Below are 23,473 nucleotides of genomic sequence, written 5' to 3'. Positions count from 1 at the left end.
AACAAGTATTTCACTTCCCCGCTGTATCACACCCTCAGACATGGATCAGTCTCACACCACCAGACAGATTCACATCTTTTGCGACGCTTCTGAGCAAGCTTATGGGTCTGTCGCCTACTTACGTACTGAGGAGAACAGTGGTCCGATCCAATTAGCCTTTGTACTAGCAAGGTCCAAGGTTGCCCCAAAACGACGTCAGACCATTCCCCGACTAGAGTTGTGTGCTGCCCTGAATGGTGCCCAGTTAGCTAAACTCTTGCAAACTGAGCTCACCCTAAAGATCAATACAGTGACACTATGGACAGATTCCACCACTGTTTTATCCTGGCTCAAATCTGAGTCATACCGATTCAAGGTGTTTGTGGGAACCCGTATTGCCGAAATTCAAGAGCTGACTGCAGAATGTACCTGGCGATATGTGAATTCCAGCAGTAATCCAGCAGATGACCTCACCCGAGGTAAAAGTCTCTCCGAACTATCCGTGCCGAACAGATGGAGCCAAGGACCACCATTCCTGCTTAAGTCTGAATCAGCATGGCCTATCACTCCTCCCACTCAACCACCAGATATCAAAACAGAGCAGCGTAAAGGAATTTTCTGTGGCCTTACGACAGAAGTGGTTGTTCCTGACATTCCTGACCCAACCACGCACAGCACCTGGAGCGAGTTAGTTGAGGCCACAGTTCAGGGGCAAAAGGGTTCAGGCCCACCCTCGGCAGAGGACTACCAAACCGCAGAATGGCATATATTACAGAAATCCCAAATTGATAGTTTTCCTGATGAGTACAAATTGCTAAAAGCTGGTAAACCTGTACATTCCACTAGTCGACTGCTTGCTCTGGCCCCAGAGTTTGACGACGCTTGCCAGCTTATCAGAGTGGGTGGCCGTTTACGCCGAGTTGAAGGACTTGAACTATCATCGATACACCCTGTAGTCCTTGACCCACATCACTGGGTCACCAAGTTGTTGATCCGAGACTATGATAGTAAACTCTGCCATCCAGGAACTGAAAGAGTCTTCGGAGAGATAAGGAGAAACTTTTGGATACTGAGAGGACGGGAAGCTATCCGTAAACAACAACATCTGTGCAGAGACTGTCAAAAATGGAAAAACAAACCAGTTATTCCCAGAATGGCAGATCTACCACCAGCTCGACTCAGACTACTCAAACCTCCATTTTACAGTACAGATATGGACTGCTTCGGGCCATTCCAAGTTAAGATTGGCAGACGATGTGAAAAGAGATGGGGAATCATCTTTAAGTGTCTCACAACACGTAGTGTGCATCTAGACCTCCTTGCATCTATGGATACCGATTCTTTTCTGATGGCCTTGAGGAGGTTTGTAGCTCGCCGTGGCACACCTAGGGAGCTATATTCAGACCATGGTACTAACTTCCATGGAGGACAGAGAGAATTGCAAGAAGCCTTTGCATTGCTTACTCCACAGATTCAACTACAGTTGGCTAAACAAAGGATTTCTTTCCACTTTAACCCACCTGGAGCCCCACACTTTGGAGGTGCTTGGGAAAGAGAAATTAGGTCAGTCAAGACTGCCCTTCGCATCGTAGTCAGCTCCCAAGTCGTAACTGAGGAGGTTCTTCAAACAGTCCTCATTGAAGTGGAGGGAGTGCTTAATAGCAAACCACTGGGTTACACTTCCAGTAATGTAGCAGACTTTGACCCTGTCACACCAAATTATCTGCTCATGGGGCGGCCAGATAGTTCACTACCACTCGTAGTTTATCCCGCTACAGAGCTTATGGGTAGACGGAGGTGGAAACAGAGTCAAGTTCTGGCCGATCAGTTCTGGTCAAGTTTCATCCAGCACTACCTGCCTACCCTACAGACCCGCAACAAGTGGCAAGCAGAAGTCAATGACATTTCTACTGGAACTGTGGTAATGCTCATTGATCCACAATTACCACGAGCATTGTGGTTGGTAGGCAAAGTTGTGAAGACCTTCCCAGGTTCTGATGGCCATATCAGAGCTGCAGATATTCAGGTAAAGGATAAGACCTACACCCGACCAGTTTCCCGCCTGATCCCCCTTCCTGCATTCACAGATCAAGAGGAAACTTGCTTAGCCCCCAAGACTGGTTAGTACAAATATGCATAGCATATTTGGGGGCGGCAGTGTTAAGAAGTTTCATCCAATCGGAGCACTGTTTGCTAAGTGACGTCAGTCAATGCCTAGCAGTCAGAGGAAGACGAACTGAATGCTCCAATGCAGGAGATTGATATCTCCATTTCCTTCTTTCATTAGTGGACTTATGTGAGCGAGTTAATGACCAGAATGTAAGTTGTTTGTTACCTATTATCCAGTGATCATTCCGATGTGTGTGGAAGCAGATTTGAGTACTTTATTGTGATACCACGAGCTTGTTTGTTTACAATCGCGGCAGTTCCCGCTAGCGCCTAATCGCCAAAGTTCACTCGTGGCATATAACTAATTCCTAAGTACTTTCATAGAGTAATTAATATATCTGGATGGTGATTTATATTAGTGTTTATATATATTACGTTATGTGCTGTTTATTATACTGTCTGTTACTGCCTGTAATGACATATAATGGCGTCTCTCTTAATAACTCACTCCACATGTGGACTGTAGGCGCCATCTTGTGGTCTAACTAAGTACTGCAACAACTTGAGTAATGTAACCAGTTTATTGCTTATGTGAATGTTAATAATTATTTATATTTAATCTTTATTGTTATTCTTTGATTATTTCAGACCACTCACTGTAACCACTCACTGTACCCATTCAACTGAATCATAAACTCCAACTTTGATTCAACTGAGTCTTATGTGTTCTTGCCGACACACCAGTGCGGATACAAAGACACCTCTTCCAGTACAGATACAGTCCTCAATTAAATCTACAAAACAGGCACCCTGACTGGTCTGCGGCTATGTAGCCCCATACGCAACAAACTGCGACACACTGTGTATTCTGACAGCTTTTCTATCAGAACCAGCATTAACTTCTTGAGCAATTTGAGCTACAGTAGCTCGTCTGTTTGATCGGACCACACGGGCCAGCCTTCTCTCCCCACGTGCATCAAAGAGCCTTGGCCGCCCATGACCCTGTCACTGGTTCACCACTGTTCCTTCCTTGGACCAAGGAATTTTGATAGATACTGACCACTGCAGACCGGGAACACCCCACAAGAGCTGCAGTTTTGACCCAGTCGTCTAGCCATCACAATTTGGCCCATGTAAAACTTGCTCAAATTCACACTCTTGCCCATTTTTCCTGCTTCTAACACATCAACTTTGAGGACAAAATGTTCACTTGCTGCCTAATATATCCCACCCATTAACAGGTGCCATGATGAAGAGATAATCAGTTTTATTCCATTCACCTATTGAAAAATCCACGTTGTGCCCACTGATGGCCTGTTTTTGACAGGCTGATTTGCAAGCCAACAATACAAGACATGGGCACCTTCACATCAGTACTGACTGCAACTGTAATTGTTAGCGTTTGTATCGTGTTTCTTTCCCAGTAAAAGCCCAAAACCACGTTTATTGTTGTGCTAGTAATTAAAATCATCCCGTTTCTAATATCAGATTATGTTCTTATGGTTGCCACTTTTGGCTATTTCTTATGGATCAGTAGGCCTTTCTGAATTATTTAACTGATAACACAATCCATGTTGTTTCGAATGAATTATAATGTTTTCTGTAACTGCTCACAAAGTAATTACAGGACAAGTGGGCAAATAAGAGGATTGAATTACAGGAATAGCAGGTTGCAATATAATCTCAGGACTGTACAGTTCACACCAGATATATTGTGGTAGGCTTTATAAATATTGCAGTACAAACATTGCAAATGCAACGCATGGGAAATTCCTAGCATAAAACCTAGTACAATACACTAGAAAGGCTTGTGGGATATGCAATGAATTGGAAAGGTTTTTGAATACATTCTCAAACTTAAATTAAGTTTTATTTTTTAATTCTTAGTTGTTACATTTTTTACATTAATGGTTTTAAAAAATACAAGATTTTTTACAAGTGTTACTGTTTTTGTTTATGATAAAGGTAATGCGTTTTTGTTATTTTGAGGTAAATGAGACTTGATTGTGTCTTATCTACTGCATATAAATCCATAAACATAAACAGTCCATAAACAAATTAAAAGACAAAAGCAATTCTTAATATATGCCATTTGCTTCTTGTTGAAATAAATGTTGTTTTAAGAATGTTATTTCTAGAAAACCACTTAAAAATATGATGTGCAATGTAGCCTGAAATATTGGTAGATTTATATGAGTATATCCGGTCAATACTGATTCACAGCTCACAAGACCTTAAATTACACATAGCATCTTTATTAACTTATCAATCATACATCTGAAAAATATTGTGGCACATTATTTAATCAGGAATTAACAAGGTATCCAAAATATTCTGTCCTATTCAAAACTGATTTCCCTGTGGAAACCTTATGTGCTTGCCATGTGTGTTTGACTCTTTTTCAATCATTTACAATGCTTTGTTAAAGCAGTATGCTGGAAATGATGCTTGTTTTGTGAAACATGATGGGAATCCAAACTTGCTACACGTTTGGGCGAACTTCTGCATTGTTTTTAGCTACATGAGAGAAGCGAATTATTTTCACTTGGCCTACACTCATATTTATGTCCCTCCACAAATATTCAGGAGAGAGAACTTTACTAGGTTTTTTATTAAGGAAATACTTGTTCAAGTGAGACTCCTCATGCCATATCGCCTCAATGGAGTTTGCCGCATCAATGTTCAGCTGTTTCCGGCAGGTTTTGGTGAGATGATGTACATCCGCCAATGAGCCACCAAATGCAGCAGCAGTGTAATAATAGTCACCTTCCCCAGCTGGAATGAATGCTTGAGACTCTTGTCTACGCTCATATGTGAATAGATATCTTGGATAATTAAAGAACCAAGGATGTAGCACACCGACCAGACGACCCAAAGTCTCCACCCCCCAGCGGCCATAGAACTTTGTATCCACATCCAGGCAGAAAATATAGTCTGCTTTATTGGCCAGTTCGTTCTCCATTAATGTTTCCAGTATTTCCATCCTGCCCATACTGATGTCCTGCCATCGGTCCATACTTGGAACGCTCCGAACTGTCAAATGATGATTTTTACCCATCTTTACTTCAGGAACTGCCTCTGGTTGATCCGTAAACAAATAGTAATGCACTCGAAATCCAACAAAGTAATGCTCCTCCGCTGACTCCAGAAAATCTTTGATAAAACGTGTGTATCTGAAAAAGAGTGAGGTACAGATATTAAATTATTAATTTATTGTGTGTATGTATAAATACATGCATATGTAAAAATACTGACCCCATATATATTTTTGAAGAAAAAACTTTTATTCAGCAAGGACACATGAAATTGAATTGATTCAAAAGTGACAGCAAATACATTTAATGTTTCAAAAGTTATCTATTTCAAATAAATGCTGCTCTTTCTAAACATCAACAAATCCAGATTGAAAAATGTATCTTGGTTTCCACAAAAACATTATAAGCTGCACAACTTTAACATTGATAATAATAGAAATGTTTATTCTGCATCAAATCAGCATATTAGAATTATTTCTGAAAGATCAGTAAGTAATGGCTGCTGGAAAACATTTTTGACATCTTAAATCTACATCTCTCTGATTCTGCCTCACAAAAATGTATGCATACTTTTTATGAGGTAGTATCAGAGAGATGTAGATTTGACTGTAGATGTGAAGATCAAGTGGCGTTATCAATGTGGCTGCATTTAGCTGTGGGTATGTGCAAGTGCAATCAGGCTCCAGTCCAAACAAAGTGAAGAAGTTTTACAATCCTGATGAAATTTTGGTCCTGTTGTTGTGACAGAATGTGAATATGAGGTGTATGGCCCAAAATAATTCCATACCAAAATCTAAAGATATCCCAAAGTCCCCCAAGAATATTAATAGATGACAGACAGTTTTTTAAGAGTTTGAGAAGTATGTAACTTTATTACTTTCCCAAAGCGAAGACAGTGGTCGCAATAGTGATGTTTTGTTGTTTGTAGATAGAGTCGATCAGATTGGAGTCAAAGGTTCCCTCCCAAACAACTGGGGCTAACCATGGTGTAACGTCTGTCCGACTGTGTATTACACACACACACACACACACACACACACACACACACACACACACACACACACACACACACACACACACACACACACACACACACACACACACACACACACACACACACACACACACACACACACACACACACACACACATACTGTAAAGTAACACTGTCCGAAAGTGACACCCGCAGATGAAGTTACAGCGGGACGCCACATCTCGCTTGCCTCCCCTGAGCCCATTGACTTTCAACAGACCCCCACAAAGTGTGCGGTGAGTCTGAACAACAACAATTGTTACTGCCTTTAGTTATTGAATAAATGTACAAATGCATAAAAACACTAACTTGATTAAATGTATAATTGGTTTTAATAAATTGAACATTACAGATACAGTAGTTAGTGTAAAAATACAAAACAGAATTGTATTTTGTTCTATCTTTTTTATAATCTTTTTCACCTAATTTTCCTGGTTAAATAATGTTTATTTAACCAGGAAAATTACTTGTGACAGAGACATCATTTTACATTTGATGTATTAAAAAAAAGTGAGGACATTGCCTCATTTTAAAACTCCTAGTTTTATTTATAATAAAACAAATTATTATACATATATATATGAAGGAGGTTACTTACCTAAACCAACTGGAAGTGTAGCCAAAGAAAATGAGCCTATAAGAGAAGACATAATCCTATTAGCAGAGATTTTTTGGAAATGTGTGTAGACAACCACACACTTTTTTTTTCAAAAATGATGCTTCAAACTGGGCAGCTAATCAAACAGGCGACAGGCTCTTTTAAAAAGACTTCCATTCCATTGTGGTGTCGTCTTTGGATTTTGTATGTTTAACTATATAATATAACACAATTTGTGCCTTTTAAATGTTTGGCACATTCCACGAATATTGTACAATTTACAGTCTATTTATATCTACATAAAATTACACATAATATTTAAGATTAAATTGTTTATAGGCTACATACATACACTCATGACAGTGGGCATGGAAGATTACCCTCAACAGTAGAAAAACAAAATAAATAAATAAAATGACATCAACACTCTGAAGACTCGCTGCTCATCTGCTATTTAAAAAAAAAATAAGGATCTCATCTATAAGCACCATTAGGACCAATGGCTTATAATACCTGGCTTTATAAAGCATATTTGTTTTATTTGACTTTACATTAAGGGCTGAATCATTTTATTTATAAGCGCATCCACGATTTCCCATTAAACACATGAATGTCTTTTCAAATGTTCCATCATTGGGTCGATTTATTTGGTTTCCCAAATACACAAATATGTGAACATATGAACATCACATCGTCTTTATAGTTTCACTGGAACATGAGGGAAGGGAGATAACCTCACTGGATGTTTGTATGATTGCTTATATCTTTAAAAATAATACTTCCTGTCTTCTGAGACCTGCATTCAGTAATGAACACATCACATACCAAACTGTTTTGCACGTGAATGCACGCACACGCACATAATTATATAATTATATATATATATATATATATATATATATATATATATATATATATATATATATATATATATATATATATATATATATATATATATATATATATATATATATATATATATATATATATATATATATATATATATATATATATATATATATATATATATATTCAAATCGATTATGATTGAGAGATGGACAAATAAATGTTCCCAAAAAGCCTGTTATGTTATATTTGACATTTACATTAACATGAAAAAAAAAGTCAAAATATTTTTTTAAAAAACATGAATGAATAATAAAGTAAACCCAAGTTGCTTCAGTCCAATACATGTTTATCTTACATTTACTTTATAAAAATCATTAAAGGTTTATGAGCAAAAAATACTTTACTTGATAAAAAAATGGCTGAACTATCAGAGGACAGAAGTCATGAAGTAAATTGTGTACAACAGCTTTTTCAGCAAAGTTTTGGTCATATTGATCATTTATAGGCCATAGAAATGTGTGTATTAAATATGATACAGTAGGCTATAATATATTCATAAATAGGCATTATACTTATGGTTCAACAGAATTTTACAAAGCGTTGCAATGCATTGCCAAACAAGGATTCTTTTTTCAATGAATTTAAACCCCCAAACTGGCAATGTATGCTCAGGGATACAAACATTTACAGACAGATTATGAAAAATGTTATTCATAAAATGTCAACATAAACGTAATAAGCTAATACTTAACAACAACTTTTTAAACATGCAAGTCCCCTCCAAATATTGTAAATATGTGAAATATATCTACTTTTATCTGAAAGTGAGTTGATTTGCCTAGAGGTGGTCATGTTGTTTTTAAATGTTACCCGTGAGCTAAACAAAGAAGGTATGAACAAAAGAATGTACACTCTCCATGCATCTCCCCACAGCCTCTCACATGTTTGTATCCCCCTGGATACGTTGCCCATTTTAGGGTTAAACCACCATGCACAGGCAGTCTATAGAAAATACATTTTCCCTCAGTGATCAAAGAATAACTATCAAGCTATCTTATGTAAAAAAATAAGTAAATAAAAAATACCAAAATGTTTCAAGTATTATTTCTAAACGTGTCAAATTGTGTCAGTCACTATTTTCACTACAAATGTACGACAATTACATTTTATAAACAGAATTAAACGAGTGTGAGAAAAGCAGCTATGATTTACAAAACGTTTTTACATACCCACTCAGAGATAATCCAACAAACATGCCAAAAAGGAAGAAATGAAAACTCTGACGGAGTCGCATTATTGTAGTATCAGCTGGATCTTGTTTCTGTATTCACTTGATGGATTGAACTGGACAATGAGAGTGAAAATATCAGACAAGAAGTGCTTGATTTCATGTTGTGTGAGAGATTTGAGAGTCAAATACAAACCAGGGTGGGGCTTTACAAACACATCTATTACAACTAAAAACACTGCAACAGTCAATGACGATGTCCACATTTTTCAGCATATCCGGGTTTTAAGCATGTGTCTGCATGTTTGCATTATGGAGCAGGTGTTGAAATAGGCCTAAAACTGCCAAACCGTACAGAGTATAGGCCCCTATGGCAAAGTTGAAGAACAGGTTTTGTGTGTTGGAAAATCCTTTCTTTTACCCACCCACATGGCCCTTACAAAAAATAAGTATACTTCATTTTGTTAAGTATGTAGAACAGGGCTAAAGGCACACCTTAAGAAAAAATGTGCTTTTCACTACTCCAAAGTGTATGAAAAAATATATATGTTTGTACATTAATGGAGCAACAGATTTTGTGTGAAAATATATTATAAAAGTGGTTCATTTTGTTTAAAATTTGTATAAATATATGAGGTGGCGAGGGGGGGCTTTTACCACAAAAGGCTCACCAGCATGGGGAAAAAGGCACACAGTATTGATACAAATACTTTAGCTAAAATATTATGATTTTAATTATTTTGAACAAAACTGAAAATCATTAAGAAGAACTTTTTTCCTCAAAATATAAACATTAATTTTATCGATTCTAATTTACTTAAATCCCCCCCAAAATGTTAGATCAAATTAACACAGAATCAACTTTGTGTTGCTGCCTGCGATCGCGTCAAAGATCAGACAAATTTCAATGTGCATCTTGAAAAGTGGAAGTTTTTGTGCCATCTGGGTTAAGAGGAAAATAAAATAAAAGGCAGCTTTTGAATGTAAAACTATGTGAAAAAAGCATTTAATGGGCTTCTCAATCAAAAGAGTAAACACAACTACAAGCCAAGTATACTTAGAATACTTAATTATACTTTTAAGTATATCTCAATCCAGTTTGAGTAGCTACAATGTCAATAGGCTTTGAGTCAATATAGGCTATAATTCTAATATTTCTGAGAAGTAACCTACATTAAAAGTAGACTTTACTTTCTTATTTTTATTTTTAAAAAGTATACTAATAACACACTTAAATAAACCTATTTTTCGTAAGGAAGGGTCTATGTTAACATCAATGAAACATGTATTTAGCCTATTCTAAAAAAAATCATCAGGGAAAGAAGATCAGCAAAGTGAGAAAACTATTTCATGATATTAAATTGGTTTAGCAGATGTTCAGTGAAATTGATGCATACGACAGGGTGAGATAGAATTGCTGCTAAAAAATGTTAAATCCCATTTTATTAGTAAATAAGAAATCTTTGTGGACGGCGGGGTTTTAGTTTTAATTCCATTTTTTTGAGCGCGTTTGCAGTCGATTTTGTGCAGGATTCTTTGGGACCTGGCAACCCGTTCTTTGCTCGTTTTCTGTAATTTAATCACTGTTTTGAATGATAGGTGTATTTCTTGCTGACAAGAGGAAACATGTAAAGTTTACCGTATAGTCACTGTCTTAAGCAACGACTTTTCATCAAATATCTACTGATCTAAACTGTAGGCTACAGGTGTCCTTGCATATCAAAACAATCACAGTGCAAATCACATCGTTAAAAATAAGTTCAGTCACACATTCCTAACGTTGGTAACCATCGAATGGCTGAGCTGATATGAGCAGTTTCTATACAACAAGTGATGAACTTACGTGACATATGAATATTTTCGTGCTGCACGTTTCTACAATAGTAGCTCCAGCCAGCAACTTTCAGTAACTACCTGAACCGATGACAAGTGATGACGTACGTCGTGGGACCCGGAATATGCAGATAAGAACTATTTTACCGTCATGGTAACTGGATTAAGCACTGGTTTTGTTTCAAATGGACATGTCTCCAGTTTTTATATCATTTTGGAATGGTTGTGTTGATGGTCTGTTGTAGAGCAAAAAAAAATCTGGAAACTTCCTCATAAATATTTAATCACAAATAAAAGAAACTCATTTATAAATATCACCCTTGTAAATATGATATTGTAAACAGATTTAATTGTGATATATATTTTGTGCATTTTGTGGTTTACAAGTTGAAACATTTTATCATTTATTTTGGAGTATTCCAGGTTGTTCTTTTATTAAGGATCACATGCAGCTTTCATTAAAAATGTTTTATTTAAATTTGATTAATTTGTTTGTCTCCTATGCAAATCTTATCATAGGGAATATTACTTAATTAATCTGCTACTTCTTTTAGCTAAATGTAGAATTCATAAATGTAAATTTGGAGGAAATAAATATAAAAAAATAAGAAAGCTGTAAAATGTGTTTCCTTTTGTAAACATTTTCATACTTTTAAGTTTGTCACTTTTGTCATTTTTATTTATGTATTCTTATTTTTGTTGATTCAATGTACCCCCTGACTGTAGTTGCAATTCATTAAAATTAAAAAATGTGTGCTCTTTTGTGGCTGGTAAGTTCTGAAACTCAAAGTATTGTATTGACTTTATCCCCATTGTGAAATTTTGTTTTGGTGGGTTAACTTACAATACGTTCACACAAACAAACACTTAGATTAAACGACACCAGCTTCCTGAGGAAATATAGTCTTTACTGTCCTTTTTTGTTCACAATTTCAGTCCATTTGTCTCACCTCAATTATTATCTAGGACAACAATTTGTGTAACACTCTGAATAGGCTCCCCTTTAATGGTGGTCAAACTCACTGCAGACTTTCCTAAAATCTAGGCATCTTCTTAATTTTTGAAATGTTTAGCTTGAGATTAAAAATGTCACAGAAATAAATAAAGAAATAAATTAATCCAGAACAGGTCCATGGCTCTTACCTACTGTAATCTGCAGCAACAGTATATTACTGTAAAAACATTATAGTACGGTGCTGTAGAAAATATAAGTACAGTATAATACTGTCAGATGGTGGCCATTTGACTATTATTTTAACATTCCTACACTGTAAAAATTAATCATGGGTCTTGTAATTTTCACAAAATAAATTGTGTATATTTTCTTAATAAAATTATGGTTCAGTGTTGTATAGAAAATATTGAGAACATGTAACTAATAAAACCAAGAGATACATTTTCCAATTTTTTTAAAGGAAATTTAAACAATTTTGAGGCTTGAATTGAGGAACCGATTAAGCTGCATAAAATTAAGGGGAAAAGGCTACCTATTTATTTTAAGAGAATTAGCTAAATTCTGGAGTTTTATTTAGAGACACCATTGATAGTTCCCAGCATGCTTTGCATATGGCTGGAAATGGAGAGTTAATATATTGAAATTAAGTGTTATTTTATGTGTTTTTGAGTGAAGGGAAAAAGCACATTTCACTAAAAATATTAAATTAATTGTTACATTCATTAAATGACACTATTTCCACAGAACACCATGCTGTGACTTAACTTAAGTATCTGGCTGTAGAACACAATTCTGGTGATTTCAGATGACTAAATTAAATAAGGCCTAATCCTGGCTTAATCTAAGCCCTTTCTGTGAAACCAAGCCCATGAGATATTTTATAAGGGTGTCTAAATGGTAATTCACAGTTGCTTATATATATAAGTATATATAAACTGTTGCCATTATGCAAGTATCTGAGTCTAGTGATGTTACGTCTGACACCGACGCTCCGAAGCTTGCTTCAAACTCGAACGGTCCTTGCAATGAACCACTGCTTCGGAGCTTGTATCATTACGTCACTAGTCACGTGAAAATGACGTCTGAAGCAAACACACTGGTTCACTCCTGTGAACCAGGTGCAGTGAAAACTTTCACCGCTGAAGAAATGTCTGATATCACTGACCTCAGGAGTCACACACCCTTTATTTCCGTTCATTAAACACTTTGACATGATTAATGGCTGATAAATAGCATATCTCTGAGTATGATGATGTCTGTAAGTGTGTATATAAACCACCACAACATGATTTACTTGGTGTCGTTACTTCAAATAAAAAAAAATGGGCTGATTAAAAAAAAAAAAAAAACATTCCTGTAGTGAACCACCTGACTGCTTTGACAGCCCAATCCAGTGTTGACAGGTTTGAAACCTGGCGGCTGAATTTCTTTTAAAAGTGAAGCCAAACCATGGCAACACCGTGGGTTGTAGTAGTCGGTGTTTGGATTGGTGTTATTGTTGAGGAGAGTGGATTGAGTTTATTTCAGTGTCACCCTCTGAAATATTTTTTTTTATTATTAATTAGAGAACATATGAACATTGTTACATAAAAACACGCATCAAAGACAGAAACTTCAAAAACCTCTGCTACATTATACAAGTACAACCAGTTACACAAGCATATCCTTTTCTACATACAAAAATATCAGTCCTACCAGTTAACAAGTTATAGCTACTGAGTTCTGAGATCTATTTTAATAGAAACTATTAGAATTTCTGTGATTTCCAACTTTTTTTAAGCTGGTCTGATCTTCTGTCCTTGTCTAAAGAAATAATCACACACACACACACACACACACGCACACACATCATGCCTAATGTTTTATTATCAAGGTGAACATATGAAATTCATCAGTATCTGTAAAATTATTATACACACACACACACCATGACTAATGTTTTATTATCAAGGTGAACATATGAAATTCATCAGTATCTGTAAAATTCACCTACATAAATGAGTTACACAGCACTAACACTGTTTCAGCTTTGATTGCCTCGGTAAACACGTAATAAACGGGGCGTTAACATATAAGCCTACTTGAGTTTTATGGTTGTCAGCTTTGTTGCATTACTTTAACTTCACCAGGAGATGGTGCTACAATTTCTATCTGAATGAAGCTTCGAGTAATGAACCATTTTCGACACAATTGTATTCATCAGAAAGCAATAATGCTTCGAAACGCTTCATTTGGCCCTTCACTCTCTGAGTCATCTTCATCTTTAACTTCGATTTGATGCATTATGTGACCTTGTGTAACGTTTATCCACTGGAGAGGCAAGTTGTAGACCCAAGTGCAGTTCTTTATGTAAACAGAAATCTTAACATCAATCAAAACATAAAACAAGGACTTGACACAAAGACTTAGCAAAACAGGACATAAACAGACTTGCCTTACCACAGGTTACAACGACAATAACAGACAAGGACACATGGCAAACATGAGGGCTAAATACACTGAGACTAATAACAAGACAAGTGACACCTGTGAACAGTGATTAAACAATGAACCAATGACAGGACAAGACACAAGATCACATGAGGGCATGGGAGTCACATGACAATGAAACATGACAAAACCAGGAAACATAACGTGAACATGGGCTGCGTTCAAAACCGCATACTTCCCTACTATATAGTATGTAAAAAGCAGTAGGCGAGAGAATAGTATGTCCGAATCCATAGTATTCATAAAAGAGTAGGCGAGAACTACCAGGGTTTTGGACTATTTCTCGCGAGATTCGGACGTGCGTATACTGATGTTGCGTTCGAATATGCCTACTTACCTACTATATAGTAGGCGAAAACAGTACGTGAAAGGAGAAGTATGTTCGAAACCTCAGTAATCATAAAAGAGTAGGCGAGAAGTTCCCGGATGGCCTACTGATTCCGCCCAGATTGTGAAGCACCCATCGTCGGATACTTTTCTATCCCTGCCTTCCCATGAGGCCACAGGAAAGGATACGTCAGGCGGAGAAAAGCCAATCAAATGTGAGTATTACAAACCAAAATCACCGTTCCTTGTGTTAAAATCGCATTTGTTGGACTACTGTAGAGTGTAAATTTCCATCCATTAGCCCAAAAACCGAAAACTAATGACGTGGTCAAAAGGAATTCTGCGTGTAAGCCTTTTCAGCCTTTCGGTGAAGTTCTTTTAATTTATTGATATCTTATTTTAAATCTGACTCCATTAATAATTTTATCTGACTCCAATTCTATCTGACTCCATAAAGTGTGTTACATTTAGAGTTTATCAGCTGATTTGAAGATTAGTTGCGATTTAATTTAGATCAATGATTTTTCGTAGTATCACTTATTTTCAAATATTAATATCCTCCATGGGACACGGAATCTCAAATAGGCTAAGTGTCCGGATTTTCACTTGCTCTAACGGTCACAGATTAGTCAGTTCTGATATTACAGAGGATTGCAGGGTGAACTATCTTACCTCTAAGTGAGTCACACATGTGCACTCATAATAAAACATGTAATTTTAGTGATAGTCACGAAAACTGCAACTTATAATAACAGTGGCAGGTCAGAAATCAGGTTTTCCCTCATGCATGGCTCAATGCTCCCGCTATGGAGTTCCCAGTATGGCCTGCCATGGCAGAGAGATCTGCGGTAACTCCTACAAACCCCGCATGGACATGAATAAAATAATGATTTCAGAAAGATACAGAATAAATCAAGATTAACATTTATTTCGGCCAGACAGGAAAAGTAAATACGTAAACAAGAATCCATGGTACACAACTGATCAGCGTAAAAACATAAAACACAATTGCAAAGCAATATGAAAATAATTTAAAAGAGTCATCATGTCTGGCACATCTACATGCAGTTTGCACGGGGGGTCTGATTGCAGAATATTCCCCCAGAGAGTTAGGACATCCAGCCTTAAATACTCCAACCAGAACAAAAGGGCTGTAAATATTTGCAACACCCCCACCTGGTTTTGGGGGAGTGGATCAGATATCTTTGAAGAGACTACTGAAAGGAGAAATGAATTCTCATTAGTTTTCCAATCTTTCTAATACTACCAGTGACTGCAGTGAAACTGAGACCATTTTACCATTCGCACTGAGACCTTTAAAAAGACATCAAACATGAAAAGGATTAAACAATACATTTACAAATAACATCATCACTGATATATCTGCATTTGGTGACTTGAAACCAGGACAAGGAGAGGGCAAAATGGGGAGGGGGGAGGAATGTTTGTCAGGGTGTTGTCACAGTTTCTGTGAGATCTTTTCCTCAAGATTAGTGACTTTTATTGTTCAATTGCTGAGGTATGTATCTCAGCTTTTGTCTTAGCACCAAAACCGACTCTTACAGACGGCCCCTGGCCCATTGGGACAAATTCAGATTAGTTCCCAAGGGGACATACTTGGACATTCCTTGTTTCCATATTTTGGATGTAATTTCCGAAGTGTTCATGGTGCTGATCTTGGAGTTAACAGCACACATCAATGGGTGCCGGAGTCAAGCAGTCACCTGAAATAACAACATTAAGACAGGCTGAACATGAAGATGAAAACACTGCAGAAATACACCTCAGTGGCACAGTCCCTTTAGGTGTAGGTGTACTGTGCTGATTGGATGCTGTAGCAATTAGGCAGGATATCTGTTATCCCGTTGGTCAGGTTTGTTTCCACCTGCCGATGATTGTGAGGGTTTTCAGTTTGTAGAATGATTTGTTGTCCCAAGTCAGTTGCGTTAGTAAGCATGAGCAGAAAGTGTCAGTGGAAAGTGTCTTTACACTTGGAGGAAACATCTGTGTCCTCCCCAGGATTCTTATCAATAGCTGACCCTTAGAGAAATCCTCGGTCACCTTCAAGCAGAAGGTTTGGTATGCCGGGCAGGTCAGATCTCCATGGGTGAAGGAATCATTTCACTGATGATGCTCCATCATGTGCTAGACACCTGAACAAATTCTGAATAACCATGCATTAATTTAACACCGATGACTTTGTGGTTATTGTGAGATGGAAAAAGAGAGTTGTTGAATAATCACAAGAACATCAAAATAACAACACATGATAAACTCCTGTCAGAAGTGCGAGTGGTAAAAACGGTCTCATTTCTCAGTGTCATATATTTAGTGAGCAAGTCTCATTTGATCGCCAGATTCTTCAATACCATTAGTGATATTGAAGCGGAATTACACATGGTCTGGATGAATTGAAGGAAGGGTATCAAAACCATCAATAGAACAGTAGGTTTACCAGCAGTATGCATAATTAAAATATATCACATAATTAAACATGGAAATACACAATTGAATAATTGCCATTATAAAATTGTTTGTATCAGTTGTTTTGAATGCAAATCATTATTGAATTCTTATGTTTCAATCAGATTACTTAGAGAATGAGATTTACAGAAAAAGAGATTTAAAATCTTTAGTTAAACTTTGGCACTCATCTTCTGCGCATTTGATGTACAGGCGGAGTCACACTCAATGATGCAGGTCTGACTGAGAATTGTTTACTTAATTTATAGAAATGCCTGCATCCCAGATCTAAGTCTTTAGATATATTTTATTGTCATTAGTCATATGTTGGAAACTAGGGGCCCTTCCAGTTTTCAACAATGCTAAGGACTGGACATATTAAACAATTTGTCCATCAGTTTACTGATCAATTAATTGTCCATTAATTAATTTGTGACAAAGCCATGCACATGTTTTATGCATCTTGCAGTGTTTACATACAGGAAGTTGACATGGCTGTAAGCCGTAAAATTATTCAAACCAAATAAAAGGTAATTATGAAAATAAAATTGTTCAAACCAAATAAAAGGTAATTATGAAAATAAAATTCATTTTGTCCTGTATGTATGAAGATTAATAGTGTATGATAAATTTGCATTATGTGTATGATTTTGGCCTGGATAGTCCCATGATCTATGCCAGGAAAAATGTGTTGTGCGGTGATAGAATTAAGGATGTGTGTTGTGTATGGATGTGTATAGGAGATGGGTGGTGTCTATCCTACCATAATCTGTGTTGTATAATTTTATTCCAGTTTTTATACTGGGAAGCCATTTAACTATGTGTGCTGTGAGGTGTGAATGGCTTCATGAAGTCTCTTCCCTCCCATCTCCTAGATGTTAAGTTGTGTGTGTGTGTCTTGACTTCAGACCCAGTGGAATCTGGATCTGAAGGGTGGCAGCCATTCACCTGAAAGGAAAACAAGCACAGAGCGAAATACAGTTTATCTTGAACCTTTACACAAATTTAATTAAGGTAGATGAGGCTATCTTATTTTTTCTTTACTGGTCTTAGCCAGATAGATTGTTGTAGATGGCTTTAACCTGTTACGGTTTTATGCCATTATGAGAAAATTTGTTGTAGTTTACAAATACATGTATCATAATCATGATCATGTTTCTGTGAAGAAAAGGTTAGATAAACTGATTTATAATGGTCAGATCTGACTATGTGTAAATGCAGTCAGACCAGTTGCACCTTAAGTTGCTGTTGCAGTTGTGTTTACACAATCTGCTGCATTGTGATTTTATCACACCCAGGTCCCCTGGGGCAATCTCATTAAATGATGCTGTTTATACAAGTCAGATCTGTGTTTAGAGCATCCGGTCACCAGGTGTTTATGGTGTCATTTGAACTCTTGACCCTTTGGATCTCTGTGTGACCCCTGTAGAGTGAATGCCTTTAGTTAACATAACACAAATCTTTCATCACATTCCCAGTAAAATGACTTCCCCGATCAGGTTCCATGTAATCTGCTGCTCCCAGAGAGGAATTTGCTAACACTTGCGAGTTTCTTTGCAATGGAAAACTTGTACCTCCCCTTTCTCATTGGGCTGCAGATCAATGAAATGTAAATTATTGGGCCTTGCCTGAATTCAACCTATTCAAGTTACAACAATCAGGTTACTCATTTAACTGGGCATTGTAATTTTTCTCATTTAAATTATTGCACAAATAGAAGGTACAGAAGTTCTTTCTCTTTAGGTTTTCCTCTTCAGTTTCTTCCTTCACAATTCTGTCCTTAACCATTTATATTCTCCTTCCCATCATTTCAACACTAATAATGCTCTTGCCTCCCTACTTGCACTTCCCATCTTTCTACATTCTAATCCTTCTCATACTTTCCCAACCTTCTTTCCTCTTCTAAATAATGCTGAATTATCCTGAGATTAAAACCATTTCTGGCATTTATAATATAATTTACATTATAATCATAATATAAATCATATTATATTAAAATAGTATGAATTAAATAATCATTTTATTTGCTGGTCTCAAGAGGAGTCATTTGTCCATAATAATTTGTTATCATCTCACTGATCTTTAGATTGACCTGCAGCTGCTGCTGTGTTAGCCTGATCATTGTGTGCACAGCAACAAGACCAACTGGAGACCAGTTATAAACTTAGTTGCTGTGAACACTCAATAAACTGCAAACACTGAGAGCACAGATCAAATTATTGCTCAATTCAAAGATTTTTGTGACTACACAATATAGAATTGGGCACAATTTTCTTGTTTTAGGCTGAGAAGCTATCAATTGCATTCTTTGGAGAATCTATTTGCATATGAAAAGAAAGGTTTGACAAACACAGGTCTGATGGAGAAAGCCAAAGATTATCTTTGGTCTGTTAACCTTCTCAGTCTCTTCTGAGACACTAATAACCACACAAAAGTGCAGTGATTGCAAAGTCTGAAGTAAGACCATAGTAAAACGCTATATTTTATAAGACATTTATAATTGTGACATCAGACCTGAACCAGTTTTGTCCACCTTCACATTTTTCACACAAAGGATTCCAGTGAGATCGTTTCAATGTTATTTTAGCTCACTCTATTCACAAGATTTCATTCACAAGTTAACGTGACCATTTGTTCTTTTTCTTTGTCGCGTTGTTGCAGCAAAGCAAATTAACAAATGTAACTGGACATTTTCCTCAGAATTCAAGGTTTTAATTTACAGAGCTCTCTTGAGTACAGAAATAAAATTTACTCTCTTGCTGCGTGTGCAAACAAGGAGAATTTTAAAGCAAGGGATATCATTTCTACTCTACGCTGTTGCTTTCATGTCCCTGATAAGCAATATGGTTGTCTTCTTTTCACGCCCCATCAGATTTATACAGTATTCAGTACTATACACTCCCAACATTTCTAAAAGGCAAATAAGAATGGACTTACCATAACAGCTGAAGAAAGAGAAGAAGATCAAACCTCTCGCTTGTGGCATCCCAATATTTAGCTGAAAAGACACTCGCCACCGGGAGATCACGGAGGACAGGTCACCACTGTAAATTTCCATCCATTAGCCCAAAAACCGAAAACTAATGACGTGGTCAAAAGGAATTCTGCGTGTAAGCCTTTTCAGCCTTTCGGTGAAGTTCTTTTAATTTATTGATATCTTATTTTAAATCTGACTCCATTAATAATTTTATCTGACTCCAATTCTATCTGACTCCATAAAGTGTGTTACATTTAGAGTTTATCAGCTGATTTGAAGATTAGTTGCGATTTAATTTAGATCAATGATTTTTCGTAGTATCACTTATTTTCAAATATTAATATCCTCCATGGGACACGGAATCTCAAATAGGCTAAGTGTCCGGATTTTCACTTGCTCTAACGGTCACAGATTAGTCAGTTCTGATATTACAGAGGATTGCAGGGTGAACTATCTTACCTCTAAGTGAGTCACACATGTGCACTCATAATAAAACATGTAATTTTAGTGATAGTCACGAAAACTGCAACTTATAATAACAGTGGCAGGTCAGAAATCAGGTTTTCCCTCATGCATGGCTCAATGCTCCCGCTATGGAGTTCCCAGTATGGCCTGCCCTGGCAGAGAGATCTGCGGTAACTCCTACAAACCCCGCATGGACATGAATAAAATAATGATTTCAGAAAGATACAGAATAAATCAAGATTAACATTTATTTCGGCCAGACAGGAAAAGTAAATACGTAAACAAGAATCCATGGTACACAACTGATCAGCGTAAAAACATAAAACACAATTGCAAAGCAATATGAAAATAATTTAAAAGAGTCATCATGTCTGGCACATCTACATGCAGTTTGCACGGGGGGTCTGATTGCAGAATATTCCCCCAGAGAGTTAGGACATCCAGCCTTAAATACTCCAACCAGAACAAAAGGGCTGTAAATATTTGCAACACCCCCACCTGGTTTTGGGGGAGTGGATCAGATATCTTTGAAGAGACTACTGAAAGGAGAAATGAATTCTCATTAGTTTTCCAATCTTTCTAATACTACCAGTGACTGCAGTGAAACTGAGACCATTTTACCATTCGCACTGAGACCTTTAAAAAGACATCAAACATGAAAAGGATTAAACAATACATTTACAAATAACATCATCACTGATATATCTGCATTTGGTGACTTGAAACCAGGACAAGGAGAGGGCAAAATGGGGAGGGGGGAGGAATGTTTGTCAGGGTGTTGTCACAGTTTCTGTGAGATCTTTTCCTCAAGATTAGTGACTTTTATTGTTCAATTGCTGAGGTATGTATCTCAGCTTTTGTCTTAGCACCAAAACCGACTCTTACAAGAGTAACGTTAAACTGTTGAATTGTTAAAAGTGTAAAGACGACAGACAGTATAGTGTAGTTGTGATTGGGCTGTAAAAACACGTTTTATTATGTATGAGCTCCAGTAACACACACACACACACACACACACACACGTCTCCAAAGTGGATTTACATAAACGATATACTTAAAGATAAAGATGCTTACTAAATGTTTATTTAACATCTGACAGGAACATTTTCGATAAGTATTGCAGATGACATCACAGCATGAAATAGACATCTGATCAGAGTGATGTGTGTGTGCTATAATGTAGAGTTCACTGTGGTCAACACTGCTTACTTTACATGAACGTCAGTAATGTTAATAGATCTACATAAAGTAACTAAACATAAGTTATCTTTTTTATTTGTCCATTATAGGCTACTGTTGATGAATTGAGGAACATTAACACATCAGCAACTACCTCAACATTTAAGGCTATTGAGCACATAAACTTTTATGCTTTTATCAAGGTGTTGTTTAAGATACAGGTAACATGAAAGTTGTCTGATGTTACAGGGGCAGAAGAGCACGTGTGTGTTTATCTGGTGGAGACTGGAGAGAGGGTGATGAAGGAAGCCTGTCATCAAAGGCTTTGAGTATACTACAGAAATGAATAAAACATACATTTAAATCTTAAGTTGTACTTTATTTTAATTTCAAACAGAGTTATTTCAGCACTTTTCTGATTCTTGATGTCTGTGCATTTGCTGCAGAGCTTCTGTGGTTGAGCCTTGCTCAAGGACACACTGGTGGTGACGCCTGCGGAGATCCAAGCAGAAACCTTCTGCTTATCAGTTCAGTGTTTAGCCCATACACGACAATACTATTTGTATTGTAAAGCTACAATACAAATAGCATGTAATTGTAAAAATATTCAATCAAATATGGCAAGAAATGGGATGCTGACAACAAAACGTTTTAAGTAGTCATGCTGATGGAGAGCAGGCACACGGATGTTTGGAGCAGACATCAGCAGTCAGAGATTGTCCCGCACATGTTCTCCACTCTTGCTTCAAGGTTGTGGAGTTCAGAAGGGACAGGAGGGACATGATGGACTGCTAGGACAGGCAAAGGTGTTCACGGTGGTCAACTGCTTCATCAAGCTGTGTTGAGATGGCAGCAGATGTGGGGTTCACCGTCTGTAAATGTGTGATTATGTTTGTTAGAACAATACGTTTGAATAAAGCTTTGTTTCATGGTGACTTATTCATCTGTGATGTTTACTTTTATTCATTCTTTTACTCATTAATTCATGTTTCGTATTGTTGTCAGTAAATAAAATATTTTATTAACTCATGCATTTATTCATTGCTTGACTGAAAATTGGTATTCACATCGGCTGCATTTGTCTAGTGTGTATTCATGCATCGCTATGTCATATAACAACAAGTTGCATTTTGCTTGTTTTACTAAAAATATAATTTTCAGTAAAAAAAAAAAAGTAATATAATTAAGTATTGGTCAGCGTTTGTTATTATTATTATTGTAAGTGTTTTAGTGGGCTAGCAATGCAATTCATGCTGGGGTAATCTTAATTTTGAATAGTGATAACTTACATTTTAAGAGTATAAAATCAACAGTGTTCTCCCAAGGTGAGATCTTCGAGCAGCTGAAAGACGTCTCTGTGCAAACACTGAGGGAAACCGCACAGGTCGGGCTGTGGAGTTATTGATGCTTTGAGCTGTTACTGCACCTGTCACTCACAGGCCTATCTTTTATTTTATAATTACATGGTTGTATCTTTAACAATCCTAATAATAAAACAAATATCATGGGTTTACATACATTATATACAAAGAAAAAACAATAACAAGGTTAGATATCTTTGAATAATTCATCATAATGCAATTAAATTTTATTTCATAAGCTTGAGGGATAAAACAGGAGTTAAATTTAAAAAGAAAAAGGAAAATATAAAGGAGATTTAGGCCAATTTTGCTTGTGGATGAAATGTTTTGCATATAAAATAAAGAAATTAACAACATATTTAAGAGATCACGATTGTGGGTTTTGGTAAGGATAAAACTGGGTCAGATTAGTAGGGTTAATATGACAAAATAAATGGGCAGCTGTTTCTTCAACAAGCCCACAAAATTAGCAAGTTTAATCAATATTAAGATATTTATAGATCGATGAATTAAACCTGTCACTCGTCTTTCAAGTTGTTGCGCTTGAGATAACGTTGTAGGTCACATGATAACGCCAACATGGCGCATAAAG

General features: G+C 36.7%; 1 protein-coding gene across 2 annotated transcripts; it reads right to left on the bottom strand.

Moving 5' to 3' along the window:
* Positions 1-3,935: 3,935 nt before the first annotated feature.
* On the bottom strand, positions 3,936-9,089 carry LOC307124505 (histo-blood group ABO system transferase-like). Of its 2 annotated transcripts, XM_079813737.1 has the most exons (5): positions 9,028-9,080; positions 8,833-8,947; positions 6,755-6,790; positions 6,001-6,126; positions 3,936-5,261 (listed from the first exon to the last, which is right to left on the bottom strand). In XM_079813737.1, exons 2-5 carry the CDS (start codon positions 8,895-8,897, stop codon positions 4,571-4,573), a joined length of 918 nt encoding a protein of 305 aa, XP_079669863.1. In that variant the 5' UTR covers positions 8,898-8,947; positions 9,028-9,080; the 3' UTR covers positions 3,936-4,570. The 2 variants fall into 2 exon arrangements, with proteins under 2 accessions (XP_079669863.1, XP_079669864.1); XM_079813738.1 differs by lacking the exon at positions 6,001-6,126 and having other exon boundaries at positions 9,028-9,089.
* Positions 9,090-23,473: the final 14,384 nt, after the last annotated feature.

This window comes from Gobio gobio, assembly GCF_949357685.1.
Source record: "Gobio gobio genome assembly, chromosome: 4".
NCBI lineage: Eukaryota > Metazoa > Chordata > Actinopteri > Cypriniformes > Gobionidae > Gobio > Gobio gobio.
This window is presented reverse-complemented; position numbering and strand designations above follow the sequence as displayed.

Coding starts and splice junctions, on each gene's coding strand:
- LOC307124505 (XM_079813737.1), bottom strand. CDS start 8,897: ATGCGACTCCGTCAGAGTTTTCATTTCTTCCTTTTTGGCATGTTTGTT. Junction 6,791..8,832: donor GTTGGATTATCTCTGAGTGG/GTATGTAAAAAC, acceptor CTTCTCTTATAG/GCTCATTTTCTTTGGCTACA. Junction 6,127..6,754: donor TACACTTCCAGTTGGTTTAG/GTAAGTAACCTC, acceptor TGTAATACACAG/TCGGACAGACGTTACACCAT.